The sequence below is a fragment of the Tachyglossus aculeatus genome, chromosome 8 (genome assembly GCF_015852505.1).
Source record: "Tachyglossus aculeatus isolate mTacAcu1 chromosome 8, mTacAcu1.pri, whole genome shotgun sequence".
NCBI lineage: Eukaryota > Metazoa > Chordata > Mammalia > Monotremata > Tachyglossidae > Tachyglossus > Tachyglossus aculeatus.
In genome coordinates this window covers 9,396,194-9,417,580 of record NC_052073.1, presented here as the reverse complement: position 1 = coordinate 9,417,580, position 21,387 = coordinate 9,396,194, and the positions used below count along the sequence as shown (strand labels likewise).

General features: G+C 47.7%; 1 protein-coding gene across 1 annotated transcript in view; it reads left to right on the top strand.

Moving 5' to 3' along the window:
- Window positions 1-21,043, top strand: part of B4GALT5 (beta-1,4-galactosyltransferase 5) — a 90,329-nt gene extending 69,286 nt beyond the window's left edge. Inside the window, exons 2-9 of the mRNA XM_038750358.1 lie at window positions 958-1,092; window positions 9,771-9,884; window positions 11,614-11,738; window positions 14,287-14,403; window positions 16,452-16,639; window positions 17,276-17,398; window positions 18,208-18,309; window positions 20,400-21,043. Coding sequence (XP_038606286.1) covers window positions 958-1,092; window positions 9,771-9,884; window positions 11,614-11,738; window positions 14,287-14,403; window positions 16,452-16,639; window positions 17,276-17,398; window positions 18,208-18,309; window positions 20,400-20,547 — 1,052 coding nt within the window. The 3' untranslated portion in view covers window positions 20,548-21,043. The remainder of the gene's footprint in view (window positions 1-957; window positions 1,093-9,770; window positions 9,885-11,613; window positions 11,739-14,286; window positions 14,404-16,451; window positions 16,640-17,275; window positions 17,399-18,207; window positions 18,310-20,399) is intronic.
- The last annotated feature ends 344 nt before the right edge of the window (window positions 21,044-21,387 follow it).

The window sequence follows — 21,387 nt, the reverse complement described above, 5'->3', positions numbered from 1 at the left end:
AATACGATTGAATGAATGAACAGTGCTTTGCACATAGTAAGTGCTTAATAAATGCCATCATCATCATAGAGAGGTGAGGTAAGAAGGGGCAAGGTGATGGAGGGGTTTAAAGCCAATGGTGAGGAGTTTTTGTTGGATGCAGAGGTGGATGGGCAACCGCTGGAGTTTCTTGAGGAGTGGGGAAGCATTTCCTGAACGCTTTTGTAGAAAAGTGATCCAGGCAGTACGGACTGGAATGGGGAGAGACAGAAGGCCGGGAGGTCAACAGGGAGGCTGATACAGCAATCAAGGCGGGATAGGATGATAAATGACTGGATTAACATGGTCCCAGGCTCTTTCCACTAGGCCATGCTGCTTCTCACATGCTTTCTTTATTCATTCATTCATTGTCGTATTTATTGAGCGCTTACGGCATGCAGTGCAGAGGAAGTCCAAGTCGGCAACAGATAGAGACGGTCCCTACCCAACAGCAGGCTCACAGTCTAGAAGACTGTGCCTAATTTATGCCTAATATATTGCAGGTAATCGGGAAAAGCCACAGTCAGTTAGACTGTGAGCCCGCTGTTGGGTATGGACCGTCTCTGTATGTTGCCAACTTGGACTTCCCAAGCGCTTAGTACAGTGCTCTGCACACAGTAAGCGCTCAATAAATACGAGCGGATGAATGAATGAATGGAAATTAAAATCCGTGTATATAAGAGGGGAGTTGGCTTAGTGAGCCTTGGGCCTCCCTGTCTGTTGGAACGTGATCGCAACCCCCCTCCAGAAACCTAGTTGTGGTTTTCCGTAACAATTCCGGATTTTTCACACTGGTGAGAATCCACCCAGAAACCAGCGGCGGGGGTGGCCAACGGGTCAAAAATGGGAAACTCGAAACGCGTTTGTCCGTGTGTGCCATTGAGCTAACTCTTTGTCTTCCTCCTCCCCTCCCCGCCCTTCTCTGCTTCTTTTCTGCAGTGAACACCTACCTCTTCATGATGCAAGCCCAAGGCATCCTGATCCGTGAGAATATGAGAACAATAGGGGCTCAGGTTTATGAGCAGGTGGTTCGCAGTGCCTACGCCAAGAGGAACAGCAGTGTCAATGACTCAGGTATATTTTTAGGACGGGAGCCGGTTTGATGAGACTTCTCTGCCCAAAGGGCGTGAATTCACTTGCAGCGAGTCTTCCTGGAGCGGAACCTCACCAGGAAAGAGCAAGTGGGAGGACTGAGGTGGATTTTCCCAGCAGCGGGAAGCCGGGAAGTGCTCCCATTTTGCTGCTTTCCAAGGATGGAAGGAGGATCTCTCAAGCTCCCGCCCAGGCTATAATAATAATAATAATTTTGGTATTTGTTAAGCGCTTACTATGTGCCAAGCACCGTTCTAAGCGCTGGGGAGGATACAAGGTGATCAGGTTGTCCCATGTGGGGCTCACGATCTTACTCCCCATTTTACAGATGAGGTAACTGAGGCACGGAGAAGTGAAGTGAGTTGCCCAGAGTCACACAGCTGACAAGTGGCGGAGCCGGGATTTGAACCCATGACCTCTGACTCCAAAGCCCGGGCTCTTTCCACTGAGCCACACTGCTTCTCTACATGCTGCCGTCTGAGGGGCGGGTTCTAGCTCATTCACTCGTTCATTCATTCGTATTTACTGAGCACTTACTGTGTGCGGAGCACTGTACTAAGCACTTGAAAAGTACAGTTCGGCAACAGGTAGAGACAATCCCTACGTCCATCATCATCATCAATCGTATTTATTGAGCGCTTACTGTGTGCAGAGCACTGTACTAAGCGCTTGGGAAGTCCAAGTTGGCAACATATAGAGACAGTCCCTACCCAACAGTGGGCTCACAGTTGTAGCATGGCCTACTGGGAAGAGCACAGACTTGGGTGTCAGAGGACCTGGAGTCTAATCCCGTCTCCGCCCCATGCCTGCTTTGTGACCCTGGGCAAGTCACTTGACTTCTCTGTGCCTCATTTCCCTCATCTGTAAAACGGAGATTCAATGCCTGTTCCCCATCCTTTGGAGTCAGACGTCATGAGTTTAAATACCGGCTCCGGCAACTGTCAGCTGTGTGACTTTGGGCAAGTCACTTCACTTCTCTGGGCCTCAGTTCCCTCATCTGGAAAATGGGGATTAAAAATGTGAGCCTCCCGTGGGACAACCTGATCACTTTGTAACCTCCCCGGCACTTAGAATAATGCTTTGCACATAGTAAGTGCTTAACAAATACCATCATTATTATTGTTATCCTCCTTAGACCGTGACCTTTATGTGGGTCCTGATGATCTTATTTATATCTGCCCCGGCACTTAGAACAGTGCTTGACGTACAGTAAATGCTGAACAAATACCACAATTATTATTATCGTTATTAAATGACCCAAAGAACATTTTCCCTGACGGACCGGACCCGTTTAATCCCCTCAGAAGCGCCTGGGAGGGCTACGGTGGAACTCCGATTCAATTTCTAACGCAAGCCAGCCCTTCCCAACGTCGTCATAAATCAGAGACGTTCATTCATTCAGTCGTATTTATTGAGCGCTTACTGTGTGCAGAGTACTGTGCTAAGCGCTTGGGAAGTACAAGTTGGCAACATAGAGAGACGGTCCCAACCCAACAGCGGGTTCACGGTCTAGAAGACTAGAGGCTGGGCCCAAAGGGCCACATCTGGTTCATTCATTCATTCATTCAATCGTATTTATTGAGCGCTTACTGCGTGCAGAGCACTGTACTAAGCGCTTGGGAAGTCCAAGTTGGCAACATATAGAGACAGTCCCTACCCGACAGCGGGCTTACAGTCTAGAAGGGGGCTCGGGACGCATGTGTGCGTGTGTGGGTACGGGCACAGGGAAGGATGGAAGATGGAGATTGGGGAGGGGAAGGAGGACCATCAGTCAGGAAAATCATATTTAATGAGCGCTTACTGTGCACTGTACTAAGCGCTTGGGAGATTACAACGGAACAATAAACGGACTCATTCCCTGTCCACAGGGAGCTTGCAGTCTAGAGGGGGAGCCACACCCTAGCAGAAATCAAGAAATGACGGAGGTGTAGGTGGTGTCGGGTGGGGACGGGGGGGATGAATAAAAGGAGCAAATCAGGATCAATTAATCAATCCATCAATCGTATTTATTGAGCGCTTACTGTGTGCAGAGCACTGTACTAAGTGCTTGGGAAGTCCAAGTTGGCAACATATAGAGATGGTCCCTACCCAACAGGGGGCTCACAGTCTAGAAATCAATCAATCAGTCGATCATATTTATTGAGCGCTTACTGTGTTCAGAACACTGTACTAAGCGCTTGGGAAGTCCAAGTTGGCACCATAGAGAGACAGTCCCTACCCAACAGTGGGCTCACAGTCTAGAAATGACGCGGAAGGGAGCGGGAGCAGAGGAAAGGAGGGCTTAGTCGGGGAAGGCCTCGTGGAGGAGACGGTCTCAGGAAACACTTCTGTGGTGTAATTCCCAGAATTTTCTGAGGCTGTCGATCAGCCTTTTAGAAGGCTCACCCAAGGCCTTCGTGGGAGTGACTCAAGCACGGACTTTTTTTTATTTTCTTGTCCTTTTCCCTAGAATTTCTAATCTGTGCTTCTCATTGTCTTGCAAACACTGTTTGCCCCTAGGAAACTCTAGGGCACTGAGAGGTTGAATCAGTTGCTTAAGAGTATTCTGGGAGAACTCACTGTTCCCATCTCATGTTCCTCTATTGAACTGTGCCCTTTTTTTAAAAAAAAGCACTGTTTTAAACGCCGCCGAGGCAGATCCAAGTTAATCAGGTTAGATAGGGGCGCACAGCCTAAGTAGAAGGGAGAGCAGGTACCCCTATTTTACAGTCGAGGAAAGTGAGGCCCAGAGAAGTTAAGTGACTTCCTCCCCCGCGCCTGGAATGCCCTCCCTCTGCCCATCCGCCAAGCTAGCTCTCACCCTTCCTTCAAGGCCCTACTGAGAGCTCACCTCCTCCAGGAGGCCTTCCCAGACTGAGCCCCCTCCTTCCTCTCCCCCTCGTCCCCCTCTCCATTCCTCCCGCCTTACCTCCTTCCCTTCCCCACAGCACCTGCATATATAATAAATAAATATATTAATATAAACAATATATTTATATTAATATAATATGAATATATTTATATATAATATAAATATATATAATATATAATATAATATATAATATAAATATATATTTATTATATATATAATAAGTAGAATAGATATGTACAAGTAAAATAAATAAATAGAATAATAAATATGTACAAACATATATGTATATGTTTGTACATATTTATTATTCTATTTATTTTACTTGTACATATCTATTCTATTTATTTTATTTTGTTAGTATGTTTGGTTTTGTTCTCCGTCTCCCCCTTCTAGACTGTGAGCCCACTGTTGGGTAGGGACCGTCCCTATATGTTGCCAACTTGGACTTCCCAAGCGCTTAGTACAGTGCTCAGCACACAGTAAGCGCTCAACAAATATGATTGATTGATTGATTGACTTGCCCAAGGTCAAACAACAGACAAGTGGTGGAGCCGGGATTAGATCCCAGGTTCTCTGACTCCCAGACAGGTGTTCTTTCCACTGGCTTCGCTCACGAAGCAGCGAGAAGCGGCGCGGCTCAGTGGAAAGAGCCCGGGCTTTGGAGTCAGAGGTCATGGGTTCGAATCCCGGCTCCGCCACGTGTCTGCTGTGTGACCTTGGGCAAGTCACTTCACTTCTCTGAGCCTCAGTTACCTCATCTGTAAAATGGGGATTGACCGTGAGCCCCACGTGGGACAACCTGATCACTTTGTATCCCTGAGAACAGTTCTTTGCACATAGTAAGCGCTTAACAAATGCCAGCATTATTATTATTACGACGGCCACCCATATGAATTGTGGCTAGTTCTCCACTTCAGGGTAAGACCTCAACGCTTTGAAAAACCGAACGTTAACAGGGTGCAAGGGATTTCCCTCAAGTTAAGAGAAAGTAGGAATGAAATAATAACTGGGGTATTTGTCAAGTGCTCACTGTGTTTGTTCAAGCGTTGTACTAAACTCTGGGGTAGATACCAGATAATCAGGTCAGACGCAGTCCCTGCCCCACCCCGGGGCTCCCCGGCTAAGGAGCTGGGAGAACAGGTATGGAATCCCCGTTTTACAGATGAGAAAACTGAGGCACCGAGACTTGCCCCAGGTTAGACAGGAGACAAGTGGCAGAGCCTGGATTAGAAACCAGATTTCCTGGCCCGAGCTCTATGTACTAGACCACCCTGCTTCTTGCTGCCTTCCTTCTTCCTGGTCCTGGTGAGCATTTCCTAACCTTGCTCTCCTTTTTTTTTTTCTTTAATTGAATCTGTGACATTTTGCCCTGTTTAATAATGATGGCATTTATTGAGCGCTTACTATGTGCAAAGCACTGTTTTCAGCACTGGGGAGGTTACAAGGTGATCAGGTTGTCCCGCGGGGGGCTCACAGTCTTCATCCCCATTATGCAGATGAGGTCACTGAGGCCCAGAGAAGTGAAGAGACTTGCCCAAAGTCACCCAGCTGACAAGTGGTGCAGCCGGGATTTGAACCCATGACCTCTGACTCCAAAGCCCGGGCTCTTTCCACTGAGCCATGCTGGTTCTCCGTGCTCCTTCTCAGTATCAGCTTAATACTCGTAGAAAGAGCCCAGGCTTTGAAGTCAGAAGTCATGGGTTCAAATCCCGGCTCCACCACTTGTCATCTGTGTGACTTTGGGCAAGTCACTTCACTTTTCTGGGCCTCAGTTCCCTCATCTGTAAAATGGGGATTAAGACTGTGAGCTCCCCGTGGGACAACCTGATCACCTTGTAACCTCCCCAGCGCTTAGAACAGTGCTTTGCACATAGTAAGTGCTTAATAAATGCCATTATTATTATTATTATTACCGATCTCTATTCCTCTGCTTCATCTGTTACCTTTCTAATCACCAACCTTCATTTATTTTCACTATGTATATTGGCTGCAGGGAAACACTCTCCTTCGAGAAGCAGCGTAGCTTAGTGGAAAGAGCCCGGGCTTGGGAGTCAGAGGTCTTGGGTTCTAATCCTGGCTCTGCCGCTTGTCAGCTGTGTGACTTTGGGCAAGTCACTTGACTTCTCTGGGCCTCAGTTCCCTCATCTGTAAAATGGGGATTAAGACTGTGAGCCCCACGTGGGACAGCCTGACGACCTTCTATGTACCCCAGCTCTTAGAACAGTGCTTGGCACATAGTAAGCGCTTAATACCAACATTATTATTATTATTTAGACTATGAGCCCGTTTTTGGGTAGGGACCGTCTCTATATGTTGCCAGCTTGTACTTCCCAAGCGCTTAGTACAGTGCTCTGCACACGGTAAGCGCTCAATAAATACGATTGAATGAATGAATGATTATCATTTTGTTACCTGGAGAGGAATTCCTTGATCTTTCTTAAAGCTCAATCCGATTTGTTCTGGAAAATACATGGAGTTAAAATGATCCAGCAACATTTTCTGGGAAACCCTTTGGAGGTCTTGGTACAGAAGCTTCATTTTTCTCCACACACTGAGAAATGTATATATGTAAGGAGGGTAAAATTGTTGTTAGTTTAGAAGGGTCATGGGTTCTAATCCCAACTCCGCCACTTGCCTACTGTGTGACTTGGGCAAGTGACTTAACTTCTCAATGCCTGTTACCTCATCTGTAAAATGGATTGAGACTGTGAGTCCCACATGGGACCAACCCGATTTTCCTGTATGCACTCCAGTGCCTGGCGTATAGTCAGCGCTTAACAAATACCACAATTATTATTATTGTTGTTATTTAGAAGGACGTTTGGGGCCTCAAGAGAAACATTTGCACGCAAATTCGTGAAGCGTTCCATAGTTTTCCTACTGAGAGCTCACCTCCTCCAGGATGCCTTCCCAGACTGAGCCCCCTTTTTCCTCTCCTCCTCCCCATCCCCCCCGCCCTACCTCCTTCCCCTCCCCACAGCACCTGTACGTATGTTCGTACAGATTTATTACACTATTTATTTTACTTCCACATATTTTCAGTTCTATTTATTTTGTTAATCATGTGCATCTAGCTTTATTTTTATTTATTCTGTTGACCTGACACCTGTCCACATGTTTTTGTCTGTCTCCCCTGTGGCTAGAGAAGCAGCGCGGCTCTGTGGAAAGAGCACGGGCTTTGGAGTCAGAGGTCATGGGTTCCAATCCCGGCTCCACCATGGGTTCCAGCATGGGGGTACAGTGTGATCAAGTTGTCTCACGTGGGGCTCACAGTCTTAATCCCCATTTTTACAGATGAGGTAACAGGCTCAGAGAAGTTAAGTGGCTTGCCCAAGGTCACACAGCGGACACGTGGTGAAGCCGGGATTCGAACCCATGACCCCTGACTCCAAAGCCCGGGCTCTTTCCACTGAGCCACGCTGCTTCATGACGGGCTGGATCTTTTCTCTGCTTCAGTCTCCTGGAAGGAATAATTCATTCAATCGTATTTATTGAGCGCGTACTGTAGGCAAAGCGCTGTACTAGGTGCTTGATACTGTACTAAGCGCTTGACGTGCCCAAGAAGAACAGTCGATAATCTGGAAGATGATGATCAGTCAGTGGTGTTCACTGAGTGCTTACCCTGTACAGAGCTCTGTGTACTTCCCAAGTGCTTAGTACAGTGCTCTGCACACAGTAAGTGCTCAATAAATATGATTGATAGTTGGGCAAGTCACTTAACCTTTCTGTGCCTCAGTTACCTCATCTGTAAAATGGGGATTAAGACTGTGAGGGACAATCTGATCACCATGTAATCTCCCCAGCGCTTAGAACAGTGCTTTACCCATAGTAAGCGCTTAATAAATGCCATCATTATTATTATTATAATTATTACTAAGCAGCTGGGAGAATGCAACACGACGGAGTTGGTAGATAGGATCCCGGCTTTCAAGGAATTTTTAGTCCTAGGTGATGGGGGAAGAATTAATTTTATATTTTGGGTCACAAACGTGGTGGCCCCCTTAGCTCCACAGACACATACACCCCGTCAAAAAAAAACAAACACCACCACACTCCTCTTCCTTCTTCCAAACTGAAAGTATACACCATTAATAGATCAAGGCTCACTACTGTCATCTTGAAACCAAAAGTCTCATGTCTGAGACGGTGGCTGCGTGGGTCAGGAAGTAACCCACCATCTTTTCCACCTTTTGTGCCCCCCAAAATTGCCCCTCGCCGCGTCGTACCGTTTGTTGCGGCCTCATTTTCATTTCCCCTCTTTCCTTTGTCAATCTTCTTGAAATTCCTGCTCTTAAAAAGAAGCAGCGTGGCTCAGTGGAAAGAGCCCGGGCTTTGGAGTCCGAGGTCGTGGGTTCAAATCCCGGCTCCGCCCACTGTCGGCCGTGTGACTTTGGGCAAGTCACTTCACTTCTCTGGGCCTCAGTTCCCTCATCTGGAAAATGGGGATGAAGACTGTGAGCCCCCCGAGGGACAACCCGATCACCTTGTATTCATTCATTCATTCACTCATTCAGTCGTATTTATTGAGCGCTTACGGTGTGCAGAGCACTGTACTAAGTGCTTGGGAAGTCCAAGTTGGCAACATATAGAGACGGTCCCTACCCAACAGTGGGCGCACAGTCTTGAAGGGGGAGACAGAGAACAAAACCAAACATATTAACAAAATAAAATAAATAGATATGTCCAATGACAAGGGAAAAAGAGCCAAAGAAAGCCAAATCGAGATGGCTAGATTGTCCTTTGGGAGGCTGTGCTGTGCTAAAGTTAGGATAAGCAGATTGGGCATAATCCCTGTCATACATTGTTGTACTTACTGAGTGCTTACTATGTGCAAAACACTATACTAAGTGCTTGGAAGAGAAAAAGTACAACAACAGACACATTCCCTGCCCACAACGAGCTAGTGCGTGGCACTCAATCAATCAATCGTATTTATTGAGCGCTTACTGTGTGCAGAGCACTGTACTAAGCGCTTGGGAAGTCCAAGTTGGCAACATGTAGAGACAGTCCCTACCCAACAGTGGGCTCACAGTCTAGAAGGAGGAGACAGAGAACAAAACCAAACATATTAACAAAATAAAATAGGATAGATATGTACATAGAGAAGCAGCGTGGCTCAGTGGAAAGAGCCCGGGCTTGGGAGTCAGAGGTCATGGGTTCAAATCCCGACTCTACCAATTGTCAGCTGCGTGACTTTGGGCAAGTCACTTAACTTCTCTGTGCCTGTTACCTCATCTGTAAAATGGGGATTAAGCCTGTGAGCCCCATGTGGGACAACTTGATTACCTTGTATCTACCCCAGCGCTCAGAACAGTGCTTTGCACATAGTATGCGCTTAATAAATGCCGTTATTATTATTATTAATTGAGCCCCTATTAAAAACAGAGCACTATACTAAGCACTTTCGATCAAACAGAACTCCTCCAGGAATTTGTAATGTAATGAAAAGCAATTAATGGAGCCATCTGGGCAGATAACAAATTCCACCATCCGTGATGCTCCTTTTAGCATTAGATTACTAGATTAGACTTTTGGGGTACATCACCATTAGGTGGGTCACTCTTATTATCTTTGGCGAACGTTGCGGGGGGAAACTCCTGGAGAAACACCCCATCTTGTAAAAAGCTTTGGAGGGAGCGATGGAGTTGCAAAATTCTTTCCAGAGTGTTGATCTGTTCCAACTTTTGCGCCTGCACTCGACTGACTCTAAGAAACGACTCAAGTTGGTTCGAATGTAAGGCCTCCGTTTTCCCGAGCTCAGACTGATGCAAAGCTTGTGACCTGGCTGTGTTCTTTTTTGCTTTCCCAGATTATCCTCTTGACTTGAACCACAGTGAAACCTTTGTGCAAACCACAACTTTTCTTCCTGAGGACTTTACTTACTTTTCAAACCATACCTGCCCCGAAAGGCTCCCTTCTATGAGTGAGTAGTCCCCGACCCTCTGCCCCCCACTCTCTGTTGTCCGGTGATTTCGGGATTCAGGGACGGGCGTAGGAATGCCGTGACCGAAAAGCGAACCGGGAGTTCCGATGCCGGGAAGCGGTTCTTCGGGCACGGGCCTTTGCAGAGGGGGGATTTGAGGTTGGTGTCTCTTCTTCGCCTTGGAATGTGGGGTGTTAATAATGATGGCATTTGTAAAGCGCTTACTATGTGCACAGCACCGTCCTAAGCCCTGGGGAGGTTACAAGGTGATCACGTTGTCCCACGTGGGGCCCACAGTCTTCATCCCCGTTTTCCGGATGAGGTCACCGAGGCCCAGAGAAGTGAAGTGACTTGCCCAAAGTCACACAGCGAGCCGGGATTTGAACCCATGACCTCCGACTCCAAAGCCCGGGCTCTCTCCTCTGAGCCACGGCGCACCTCTTGGTCTCCCCGTTGCTGTCGTACTTGCTTTCCATTCATTCAGCCGTATTTATCGAGCGCTTCCTGTGAGATACCAGATTGCAAAGCCGTTGCCTTTGAGACAAGGCAAGCTTAGGCCTTGATTTGGTGGTTTTATTTTATTTTTTGGATTGATTTAATCTCCCATCTGAAATTCTTTTTTTTAAAGTTCATTTTTATTGAGGAGCGGCACGGCCTAGTGGAAAGAGCACAGGCCTGAGAGTCAGTGTTCTAATCCTGGCTCCACCACTTAATAATAATAATAATAGTATTTGTTAAGCGCTTATTCTGTGCAAAGCACTGTTCTAAGCGCTGGGGAGATCCGAGGTGATCAGGTTGTCCCACTGGGGGCTCATAGTCTTACTCCCCATTTTACAGGTGAAGTAACTGAGGCTCAGCGAACTTAAGTGACTTGCCCAAGGTCACACAGCTGACATGTGGTGGGTTCGGGATTATTCATTCATTCAATTATTCAATCGTATTTATTGAGCGCTTACCATGTGCAGAGCACTGTACTAAGCACTTGGGAAGTACAAGTTAGCAACATAGAGAGACGATCCCTACCCAACAGCAGGCTCACAGTCTAGAAGGGATTAATCAATCAATCAATCAATCATATTTATTGAGCGCTTACCATGTGCAGAACACTGTACTAAGCGCTTGGGAAGTACAAGTTAGCAACATATAGAGATGGTCCCTACCCAACAGCAGGCTAACAGTCTAGATAGGATTAATCAATCAATCAATTGTATTTATTGAGCGCTTACCGTGTGCAGAGCACTGTACTAAGCTCTTGGGAAGTACAAGTTAGCAACATATAGAGACGGTCCCTACCCAACAGCGGGCTCACAGTCTAGAAGGGATTAGAACTCATGACCTCTGATTTCCAAGCCCGGGCCCTTCCCACTGAGCCACACCCGCTGTGTGACCTTGGAAAAGTCATTTAACTTCCCTGGGCCTCGGTTTCCACGGTGTGAAAGGGGGAATTCAGCGTTCTCCCTCCATCTTAGACTGTGAGCCCTGTGTGCTACAGGGATTGGGTCCAACTTGACTAATGTGTTTGTCCTTCGGCACCTGGCGGATAATAAACACTTAACAAATACCATAATGGTTACTGTACCCAAGTCCTCTGACTCCCAGGACTGTGCTGTATCCACTAGGCCACGCCGCCCCTGTAGCATCGGGGAACAGTGGGAATCCCACCCGCGTTGAAATGGTGGGCACTTGGGTGGCAGCGGAATGGCTCACCGTGCTTTCTTTTCCCTTTCAGAGGGCCCAATAGATATAAACATGAGTGAAATCAGAATGGACGACATCCACGAGTTCTTCGCTAGGGACCCTGCCATCAAGCTCGGAGGGCATTGGCGGCCTAGCGATTGTGTGCCTCGGTGGAAGGTAAAGTGGACCGTCAGAGGGTTGTTCTTGTCTTGTGCCCGTTGAGTCGTGGGCGACTCCGTGGGCACACCTCCTCCAGGAGGCCTTCCCAGACTGAGCCCCTTCCTTCCTCTCCCCCTCGTCCCCCTCTCCATCCCCCCCTTCTTACCTCCTTCCCTTCCCCACAGCACCTGGATATATGTTTGTACATATTTATTACTCTATTTATTTATTTTACTCGTACATATCTATTCTATTTATTTTATTTTGTTAGTATGTTTGGTTTTGTCTCCCGCTTTTAGACTGTGAGCCCACTGTTGGGTAGGGACTGTCTCTATATGTTGCCAGTTTGTACTTCCCAAGCGCTTAGAGTACAGCGCTCTGCACATAGTAAGCGCTCAATAAACACGATTGATGATGATCTCTCCCCAAATGCCCCACCTCCAACGGCAGTCATCCTGGCGGTGGATCCATAGGTTTCTTGGGAAAAATACGGACGGGGTTTACTCCTGCCTCTTCCGTCCACAGACTTGTGTGTCCACCCTTGACAATTTTCCATGCCAGCACGGGTGAGTTTTGGCTTGTAGCAGATTGCCTTCCACTCGTAGAAATGGAATGGATAGGCCTCTCCTTGACTCTCCCTCCAGTACTCGAGACTGGTTAATCCGCCGTTAATCCTCTCTTCGCCTTCACTCGCAAATGACTTGCTAATGGCTATCAATCAATCAATCAATCAATATCAATCGTATTTATTGAGCGCTTACTGTGTGCAGAGCACTGTACTAAGCACTTGGGAAGTATAAGTTGGCAACATATAGAGACAGTCTATATGGAGGCTATTTCCTCCATACTCACCTGTTGGTCCGATTAGCCGCCATCTACTCCCTGTTCTCCTTCACTCCCAGGAGATTGGGTAATCATCATCATCATCATCAATCGTATTTATTGAGCGCTTACTGTGTGCAGAGCACTGTACTAAGCGCTTGGGAAGTACAAGTTGGCAACGTATAGAGACGGTCCCTACCCAACAGTGGGCTCACAGTCTAAAAGGGGGAGACAGAGAACAAAACCAAGCATACTAACAAAATAAAATAAATAGAATAGATATGTACAAGTAAAATAAATAAATAAATAGAGTAATAAATATGTACAAACATATATGCATATATACAGGTGCTGTGGGGAAGGGAAGGAGGTAAGATGGGGGGATGGAGAGGGGGACGAGGGGGAGAAGAAGGAAGGGGCTCAGTCTGGGAAGGCCTCCTGGAGGAGGTGAGCTCTCAGTAGGGCCTTGAAGGGAGGAAGAGAGGATGAATGAAGAAGAGGTCGGGCCCAGAAACCCCTGGGGCCTGGAAATGGCAGAGGGCCAGAATTCGAGGTGAGGGATGAGGTGGGAGATGATGAAGCGCTTAGTACAGTGCTCTGCACACAGTAAGCGCTCAATAAATACGATTGATTGATTGATTGATGATGGGGGGAAAGAAGATGGAGGGGAGGGGAAGTCTCAATTAAGGCTGTGAGCCCCCCGTGGGACAACCTGATCACCCCAGCGCTTAGAACAGTGCTTCGCACATAGTAAGCGCTTAACAAATGCCATCATTATTATTATTATTATTAATGGCTATCTCCTCCCTACCCCCTTGTTCCACTTTTACATGGGTCTTTTCTTATTCCAGTCAGTCAATTATATCTGAGCGCTTACTGTGTGCAGAGCAGAGAGTACAACGCGACAACAGACCACTAGACCATCTTTCCCCGCTGTGGAAAGGGCCTTCATTTGCGCTTAGTACAGTGCTCTGCACGCAGTGAGCGCTTCCAGAATGCCACTGGCCTCTCTGACTAGCATGTTGGTTGACCACGCGTCAGGGTAATTATAAGGAAGTCACGCGGAAAGCCTCCATGTCAGAGAGTTGGCTCTTCGGGAAATTAACGTAACGGTTCGCAGCGTGTCTTTTGGGGGACGGGGTTGCTTATGCAGGACAATGGGGGGCTCAGCGGGGCTCGGTGGGAAGAGCCCGGGCTTTGGAGTCAGAGGTCGTGGGTTCAAATCCCGCTCTGCCACTTGTCAGCTGGGCGACTTTGGGTAAGTCACTTCACTTCTCTGGGCCTCAGTTCCCTCATCTGGAAAATGGGGATCAATCAATCAATCAATCATATTTATTGAGCGGTTACTGTGTGCAGAGCACTGTACTAAGCGCTTGGGAAGTACAAGTTGGCAACATATAGAGACAGTCCCTACCCTACAGTGGGCTCACAGTCTAAAAGTCAAAATAGTAAATGATCTTCTCCTTGACTCTGTCAGTGAAAAAGGCATTCGTTGGCCTAAATGCCTTTAACCCAAAGCACCTCTCACAATGGGCCTTACGTTGGGGGGGGGGGCTGAGGTTTTTCGAAAGCCGCTACTTGAGAAGCGGCTTCTGGTTTGATGGCGGGACAGCCTCCTCAAACCAACTTGTCGTCGGGTGGCCGATCCTGGGGTTCAGGGTTCGGCGGCCGAGGGAAACTGGGGGGGTGCGGCAGTGAATTAACCATGCCGGGCACGCGCTCTCTTGTCCGGGACTTTTCCCAGGTGGCGATTCTCATTCCGTTCCGGAACCGCTACGAGCACCTGCCGGTTCTCTTCAGACACCTAATTCCCATGCTGCAGCGCCAGCGGCTACAGTTTGCGTTTTACGTGATCGAGCAAGTAAGTGGGGATAGATTTGGTTTTTTCCCCACCCTTCTCACTCCCGTGCCTACTCTGGTTTCCCGGTATTCCCTCCCCGGCCTAAGAGCAGCAAAACAGGAATCGTTCGATCGGGCGGTTGTTGGGTTACCTCGTGGTTGTTGCCCGAGTAGAGGATGGGCGCTTTGTTTGCCCGAGGCCTGAACCAGAACCGGGGAACAAGGGCCCTTATTGTGAAGGGTGTCTGCTCCAGTGGTGGTTCCATGCACATTTTTTTCCGGGAGCTCGCGTACGGGGAAGAAAACGAAAGTCTTGAGATGTGGGTGGTTCCAACACAAAGGAGGGTCTGGAAAGGTCGATAGAAAATAACTTGGAGCCCCTTTTCTCAGTGGGATTTTGGCTCAGGCAGTAGGAATCCCAGACGGAGATCAGTGGACTCTCCCCTTGTAGGCCGCCAAAGATCCTCCCGGAAATCACATCATGAGCTCTAGATTGTAAGCTTGTTGCGGGCAGGGAACGTGTCCACCAAATCCAATACTCTCCCAATCAATCAATCAATCAGTCGTATTTATTGAGCGCTTACTGTGTGCAGAGCACTGTACTAAGCGCTTGGGAAGTACAAGCTGGCAACATATAGAGACAGTCCCTACCCAACAGTGGGCTCACAGTCTACTGTTCTCTGCACACAGTAAGCGCTCAGTAGGTACCACCGATTGATTGATTGATTGCTGGTAAGGATCAGACTGAGCCCTCACGTTTTTATTCGTCTGATCCCGACTCCTGGAGTAAACCCGCCCAAGAATCATTCATTCATTCATTCATTCAGTTGTGTTTATTGAGAGCTTACTGTGTGCAGAGCACTGTACTAAGCACTTGGGAAGTACAAGTTGGCCACACGGATCCATCCAATACAGTGTCCTCTTTGACCGGGAGCTCTGTCACTTGGGTCTTTGTCAGTCCACTAAGTCACAACTGGCCAGAACTGAGTTCTTCAAAGCCACCAAATTATTTGCCTTCAGCTACGTGGTGTTGAGAGAACACTTAAACTTAAAAACTTAAAAAAATAACAAAGCAAAACTCTTCTAATTCTCCCAACCGATGATGATAACTGTGGCTTTCGTTAAAAGCACTTACCATTTGTCAAGTGCGGTTCTAAGCCCTGGGGTAGATGCAGGAGAGTATCGGATTTGATGGACATGTTCCCTGCCCACAACAAGCTTACAGTCTAGAGGTTGTTACGGACCCAATCCCTGTCCCACCTGGGGCTTATATTCTGGGGGGCGGGGAGGGCGAATCAGTGTTCAGTACCCCATTTTATAGATGAGAAATCAGAGGCCTTGAGAAGTGAAGTGACTTGCCCAAGGTCACACAGCGGGGAAGTAGTGGAAAGAGCACTTGCTTGGGAATCAGAGGACGTGAGTTCTAATCTCGGGTTCTTCATAGGTTTGCTGTGTAACCTTGGGCAAGGCACTTCACTTCTCTGTGTCTGTTACCTCATCTGTAAAATGGGGAATAAGACTGTGAGCACCACGGGGGACGGGAACTGGGTCCGACCTGATTGCCTTATTCATTCATTCATTCATTCAATTGTATTTATTGAGCGCCTACTGTGTGCAGAACACTGTACTAAGCGCTTGGGAAGTACAAATTGGCGACATATAGAGACGGTTCCTACCCAACATCGGGCTCACAGTCTAGAAGCCTACCCCAGGGCTTGCCTCACAGTCAGTGCTTAACAAATACCCCAATTATTACTACTATTATAAGGCCACTCTCCACTACGTTATGCTGCTTCTCTAAGAGTTCATTGGTAAGTGGAATTAATAGAGGACACGTTGGTTAGAATGAACACCAGATCTCATTGTTTATTTGACTGGGGTTGGAGAGCATGATTGCTTAGTGCCAGATGTCAACATTACGGTGATTTTTTTGGCTGCCAAACGTGTACAGGGTCAACATAATATTTAGGGTTCCTCCATTTGCAACCTCTTCGGGAAGCTTAGGGCAGGGAAAGTGGGCCTCCAGAAGTCTACTGAAAAGCCCCCGACCAAACCAACTCTGTTCCACAGGCTGGTACCCAGCCCTTTAATCGTGCCATGCTCTTCAACGTTGGCTTTCGCGAAGCAATGAAGGACTTGGAGTGGGACTGTTTGATCTTCCACGATGTCGATCATATACCGGAAAGTGATCGTAATTATTATGGCTGTGGACAGATGCCAAGGCATTTTGCTACCAAACTGGATAAGTATATGTATCTGTAAGTGTTGTTTTTTTTCTTTTGTGTGTGTGTGTGTGTGTGTGTGTGTGTGTGTGTGTTTTGGTGCGGTGGGGGGTGGAGACAGAAAAAGGAAAAGGGGGCAGTGAGGAAGAGCGGGAGAGGGAGAAAAAATGCAGGATGGACTCTGATTGCCTTGTTGTATGGCATTGTTAGCGGGAGAGACTCAGGTGGCCAGTTGGCCAGGCCGCCTTACCTCCTTCCCCTCCCCACAGCACCTGTATATATCAATCAATTGTATTTATCATATCATATTTATCATATATATGTATATATTTGTATGAATGTATTACCCTATTTATTTATTTTATTTGTGCATATTTATTCTATTTTATTTTGTTAATATGTTTTGTTTTGTTCTCTGTCTCCCCCTTCGAGACTGTGAGCCCACTGTTGGGTAGGGACCGTCTCTCTATGTTGCCAACTTGGACTTCCCAAGCGCTTAGTCCAGTGCTCTGCACACAGTAAGCGCTCAATAAATACGATTGAATGAATGAATGAATGAATTCAGAGCCTCTCAGCACGCCGAAGATGGCGGTTTCTCATTAGAGTCAGGCCGGATGGGGAGGATGTTACTGTCCTTCAAGCCTTTTTGATGAACGGTTTGTTTTCTTTTAGGCTTCCTTATAATGAGTTCTTTGGCGGAGTTAGCGGCTTAACAGTGGAGCAGTTTCAGAACATTAACGGCTTTCCCAATGCCTTTTGGGGCTGGGGTGGGGAAGACGACGACCTTTGGAACAGGTACAGCAGTAGATGGCATCGGGGGCCCCTCTCGCAGGCTTCCCTGGGGTGGCGTTTGCTGGGCTGGGACTTTCTGAACAGTGACTTTCTGTGCTTGCGCTTGATTTGTGCCGGGGAGAGAGAGAGAGGATCCCGATCCCTTCCAACAGCCCAATTCCGATTTGGGAGAGAGTGCCGTCTTGAGCCTTAGGTTTGAAGATGGCCGGCCATCTTGGGAAGAAAGGACCACCGCTAAATTAGTCCCCAGCACTGAACTCGGTCAACTTCTCTCTCCTACTTCCCCCTCTCTTCTCTTATTCACTCTCCTCCTCCTTCTTCTCTTCTCCTAGTCCCTCTCCTCTTCCCCCTCTCTTCTATTCCCTCTTTTCCTCTCCCTTTTCCCTGCTTCCTTCTCCCCTCCCCTCCTTCCCCCCTCCTTCTTTCTTTCCCCCCATCCCTCCTGCCCCCAGTTTTCTTTCTCCCTGAGGAAGAGGAAAGGCTCCATATTCAAACCACCAAGAAATATTTGTTTTGGAAACACAATCAATAGGCTTTTTGTTTGCCAGATAAAGAGTGGTTCAATTGCTTGGAGTCTAAACTGGTCTCATGCTCTCCCCGCGCTGATTACTCATTGACCTAGAGTTAAAATTGACTCACAACTTAAGCATTACTTTCTGGTTGTTGGGGTTTCTTTAAAAAAAAAATTGGAAGCCTTTTCCTTTGGCTGCTTGGTTTGGGATGGGGATACATTTCAAAACAAGGATTCTGTGATGACAACTGCACCGATTCAGCCAGTGCAGTTTTGAAGCCTGACTCCCTTTCTCCGTTAGAGTCCAGAACGCGGGTTATTTGGTGAGCCGGCCGGAAGGCGACACCGGCAAATACAAGTCCATTCCTCACCACCATCGAGGGGAAGTGCAGTTCCTCGGGAGGTAGGTGTGGGTGATTGCTATTTCTCTGCGTTGTCGTGTGAGCTGGAAGAAGAAACCTCTTCAATTCCCCCTTGTAGACTGTGAGCCCCATGAGGGTCAGGGACTGTGTCAAACCTGATTACATTGCATCTACCCCAGCGCTTAGAATGGTGCTTGACACATAGTAAGTGCTTAACGTATACCGTGATTATAATTATTAGTAGTATCACCTGGGCTCATTTCCTCCCTCTCTGAGACCCAGATCGGTCTGGGGACATTTGATACCACCTCAGGGTTAAGGGAAATGGCTGTTGGATTTTCACGGCCACACGGTCAGGCATTCTGGCCAAGGATGTTATTTTTAGTGCTCTGGGGGACAGGCTGGCCATGGGGGAGGGAGGCATTCCTGAGACCGTTTACCACACAAGTTCTGATCAACTGTCCCTAGTTGAAAGTCTAGTAGAAAGAACGCAGGTCTGGGAAGCACAGGGCCCGGGTTCTTATCCCAGCTCTGCCACATGTCTCCTGTGTGACCTTGGACAAGTCACTGAACTTCTTTATGCCTCAGTTCCCTCATCTGCAAAATGGGGGATTAAGACCGTGAGCCCCATGTAGGGCAGGGACTGTGTCCAGTCTGATTAGCTTGTATTGACCCCAGTGCTTTGTACAGTGCCTGATGCATCGCAAGCACTTAAATACCATAATTTTTTTTTGAAAATGCCCTTTCTGTACGGTATGGTAGAACTCCTCCTTCCAGGCATGGCCGAACCCGTGAGACCGTCTCACATTTAACTGTAAGCCTTCTAGACTGTGAGCCCACTGCTGGGTAGGGACCGTCTCTATACGTTGCCAACTTGTACTTCCCAAGCACTTAGTATAGTGCCCTGCACACAGTAAGCGCTCAATAAATACGATTGAATATAAGCCTCTTGAGAGCAAGGATTGCATCTACCAACTCTTGGATTGGCTCAGTGGAAAAAGCACAGGCTTTGGAGTCAGAGGTCATGGGTTCAAACCCCAGCTCCTCCAACTGTCAGCTGTTTGACTTTGGGCAACTCACTTAATTTCTCTGTGCCTCAGTTACCTCATCTGTAAAATGGGGATTAAAACTGTGAGCCCCCCATTTGACAACCTGATCACCTTGTAACCTCCCCAGCGCTTAGAACACTGCTTTGCACATAGTAAGCGCTTAGCTAATACCATTATTATTATTATTTTCCCAAGTGCTTAGTGCAGTGCTCTGCGCATGATAAGCCCTCAAAAAATACCATTGATTGATTGATTGGCTTAATATGAAGTGTGACGTGGGTGGGTAGAGCGCCAATTGGCGTTAACTTTGGTTCTGTGCCTCACAGAGAACCGTGGGCTTAGGGCCCTTTCGTAAGACTCTGTCGAACACACAAGCTTCTTTTTCTTAAATGGAATTTATTAAGCACTTACTTGGTGCTAGGCACTGTACTAAGCGGTGGGGTAGATAAAAGACAATCAAGTTGGACACGGTGCCCGTCCACATGAGGCTCACAGTCGTAATCACCATTTTACAGTTGAGGTAAACGAGGCACAGAGGAGTGAAGTGACTTGCCTGTGGTCACATAACAGGCGAGTGAGAGAGCCGGGACTAGAACACAGGTCCTTCTGGCTCCGACACCCATGCGCTATCCACTGAGCCATGCTTCTTCTCCCGTATGGGGCTCACAGTCTGAGAGAGGGAGGTAGAATGGGTATTTCATCCTCATTTTACTGATTTGGAAAGTGAGGCACCACGGTAGTGAAGTGACTTGCCCAGGGTCTCGCAGCCACAGTTACCTCATCTATAAAATGGGGATGAAGACTATGAGCCCCATGTGGGACAACGTGATCACCTTGTATCCCCCCCCCCCAGTGCTTAGAACAGTGCTTGGCACATAGTAAGTGCTTAACAAATGCCATTATTATTGTTATTATTACAGCAGGTGAGTGGCGGAGGCTGGATGGGAACTCAGGTCCTCCGTCTCTTCGGTCCGTGTGCCTTCCACTAGGCCATGTCGCTTCTCTTCCCGAGTTAGTCGGGTCCCTTCCTGGCAGAAAATCCTGTTTGAAACTGAGAGTGCCTGTGCTTTCTTCCCGAACAGGTACGCGTTGTTGAGGAAGTCCAAAGAGCGGCAGGTTCTGGACGGTCTCAATAACTTGAACTACTTTGCGAACGTCACACACGACGCATTGTATAAAAATATAACCGTAAACTTGACACCAGAGCTGGCTCAGGTGAACGAATATTAAGTTAAGACAAAGTCAGTCTACCCTGCCGGTAGCCGAGGGGCAACCCGGTGAGAGACTTTCTTTTGCCGACTCGCCGGGGTCACGGTAGGAGCGAGGGGCCGACTGAAGGATCCCGAGACTCTGAAGGATAACGATGTGAAAAGCGCCCGCCCGAAACGTCTTCACCCTTCCGGCCCAGCTTGATCGTGGTCTCCCTTGTCGTGACTTGCTTTCTGAAAGACAGCGGTCTTTCCCGTTGCTCCCCTCCCTCTCCCCAACTCCGTCCCACCTTAACAAGTGTCCAGCCTCTGAACTGAGCCCTGGCGGGATTGTTCCCGCGTCACGGTGGAGTCCGGCCCTGCCATCGACGCTTGGCCGTTGGAGGCGAAGGAACCAATCCACTACTGGGGCAGCTGCCTTTACAAGAAGATCAAATCAAACTCCACCCTTCATTGGTCCACATTTGGGGTTTCTTTTTCTTTCCTTTTTTTTTCTATTACCGTACGCAGCGGGATGGGGAGGGAATGGGAAAGACGTATATATATATATATGTATATATGTATATATACATATATATATGTAAGTATATATATATGTATACACACAGAAGTATATATATATATATCAGTCGCTTCTTGAAGAAGTGTAGGTGTAAATAAGCCGTGTAAATTGCCTTTTCCCCCTTTTTTTTTAAAAAAAATTTAATTTGACAGTTCACTCCAATGCAGACTGAGGTTTACATATTAGATCACTCGTTGGGTAAACGCAGGGCCCCGTGGAAAGGCAGTGGCGGCACATCTGGGCGAAACGCCTGCCCCCGGCCGCTTTTAGGCCCCGGGAGAACAAAAACACGTCTTTCGT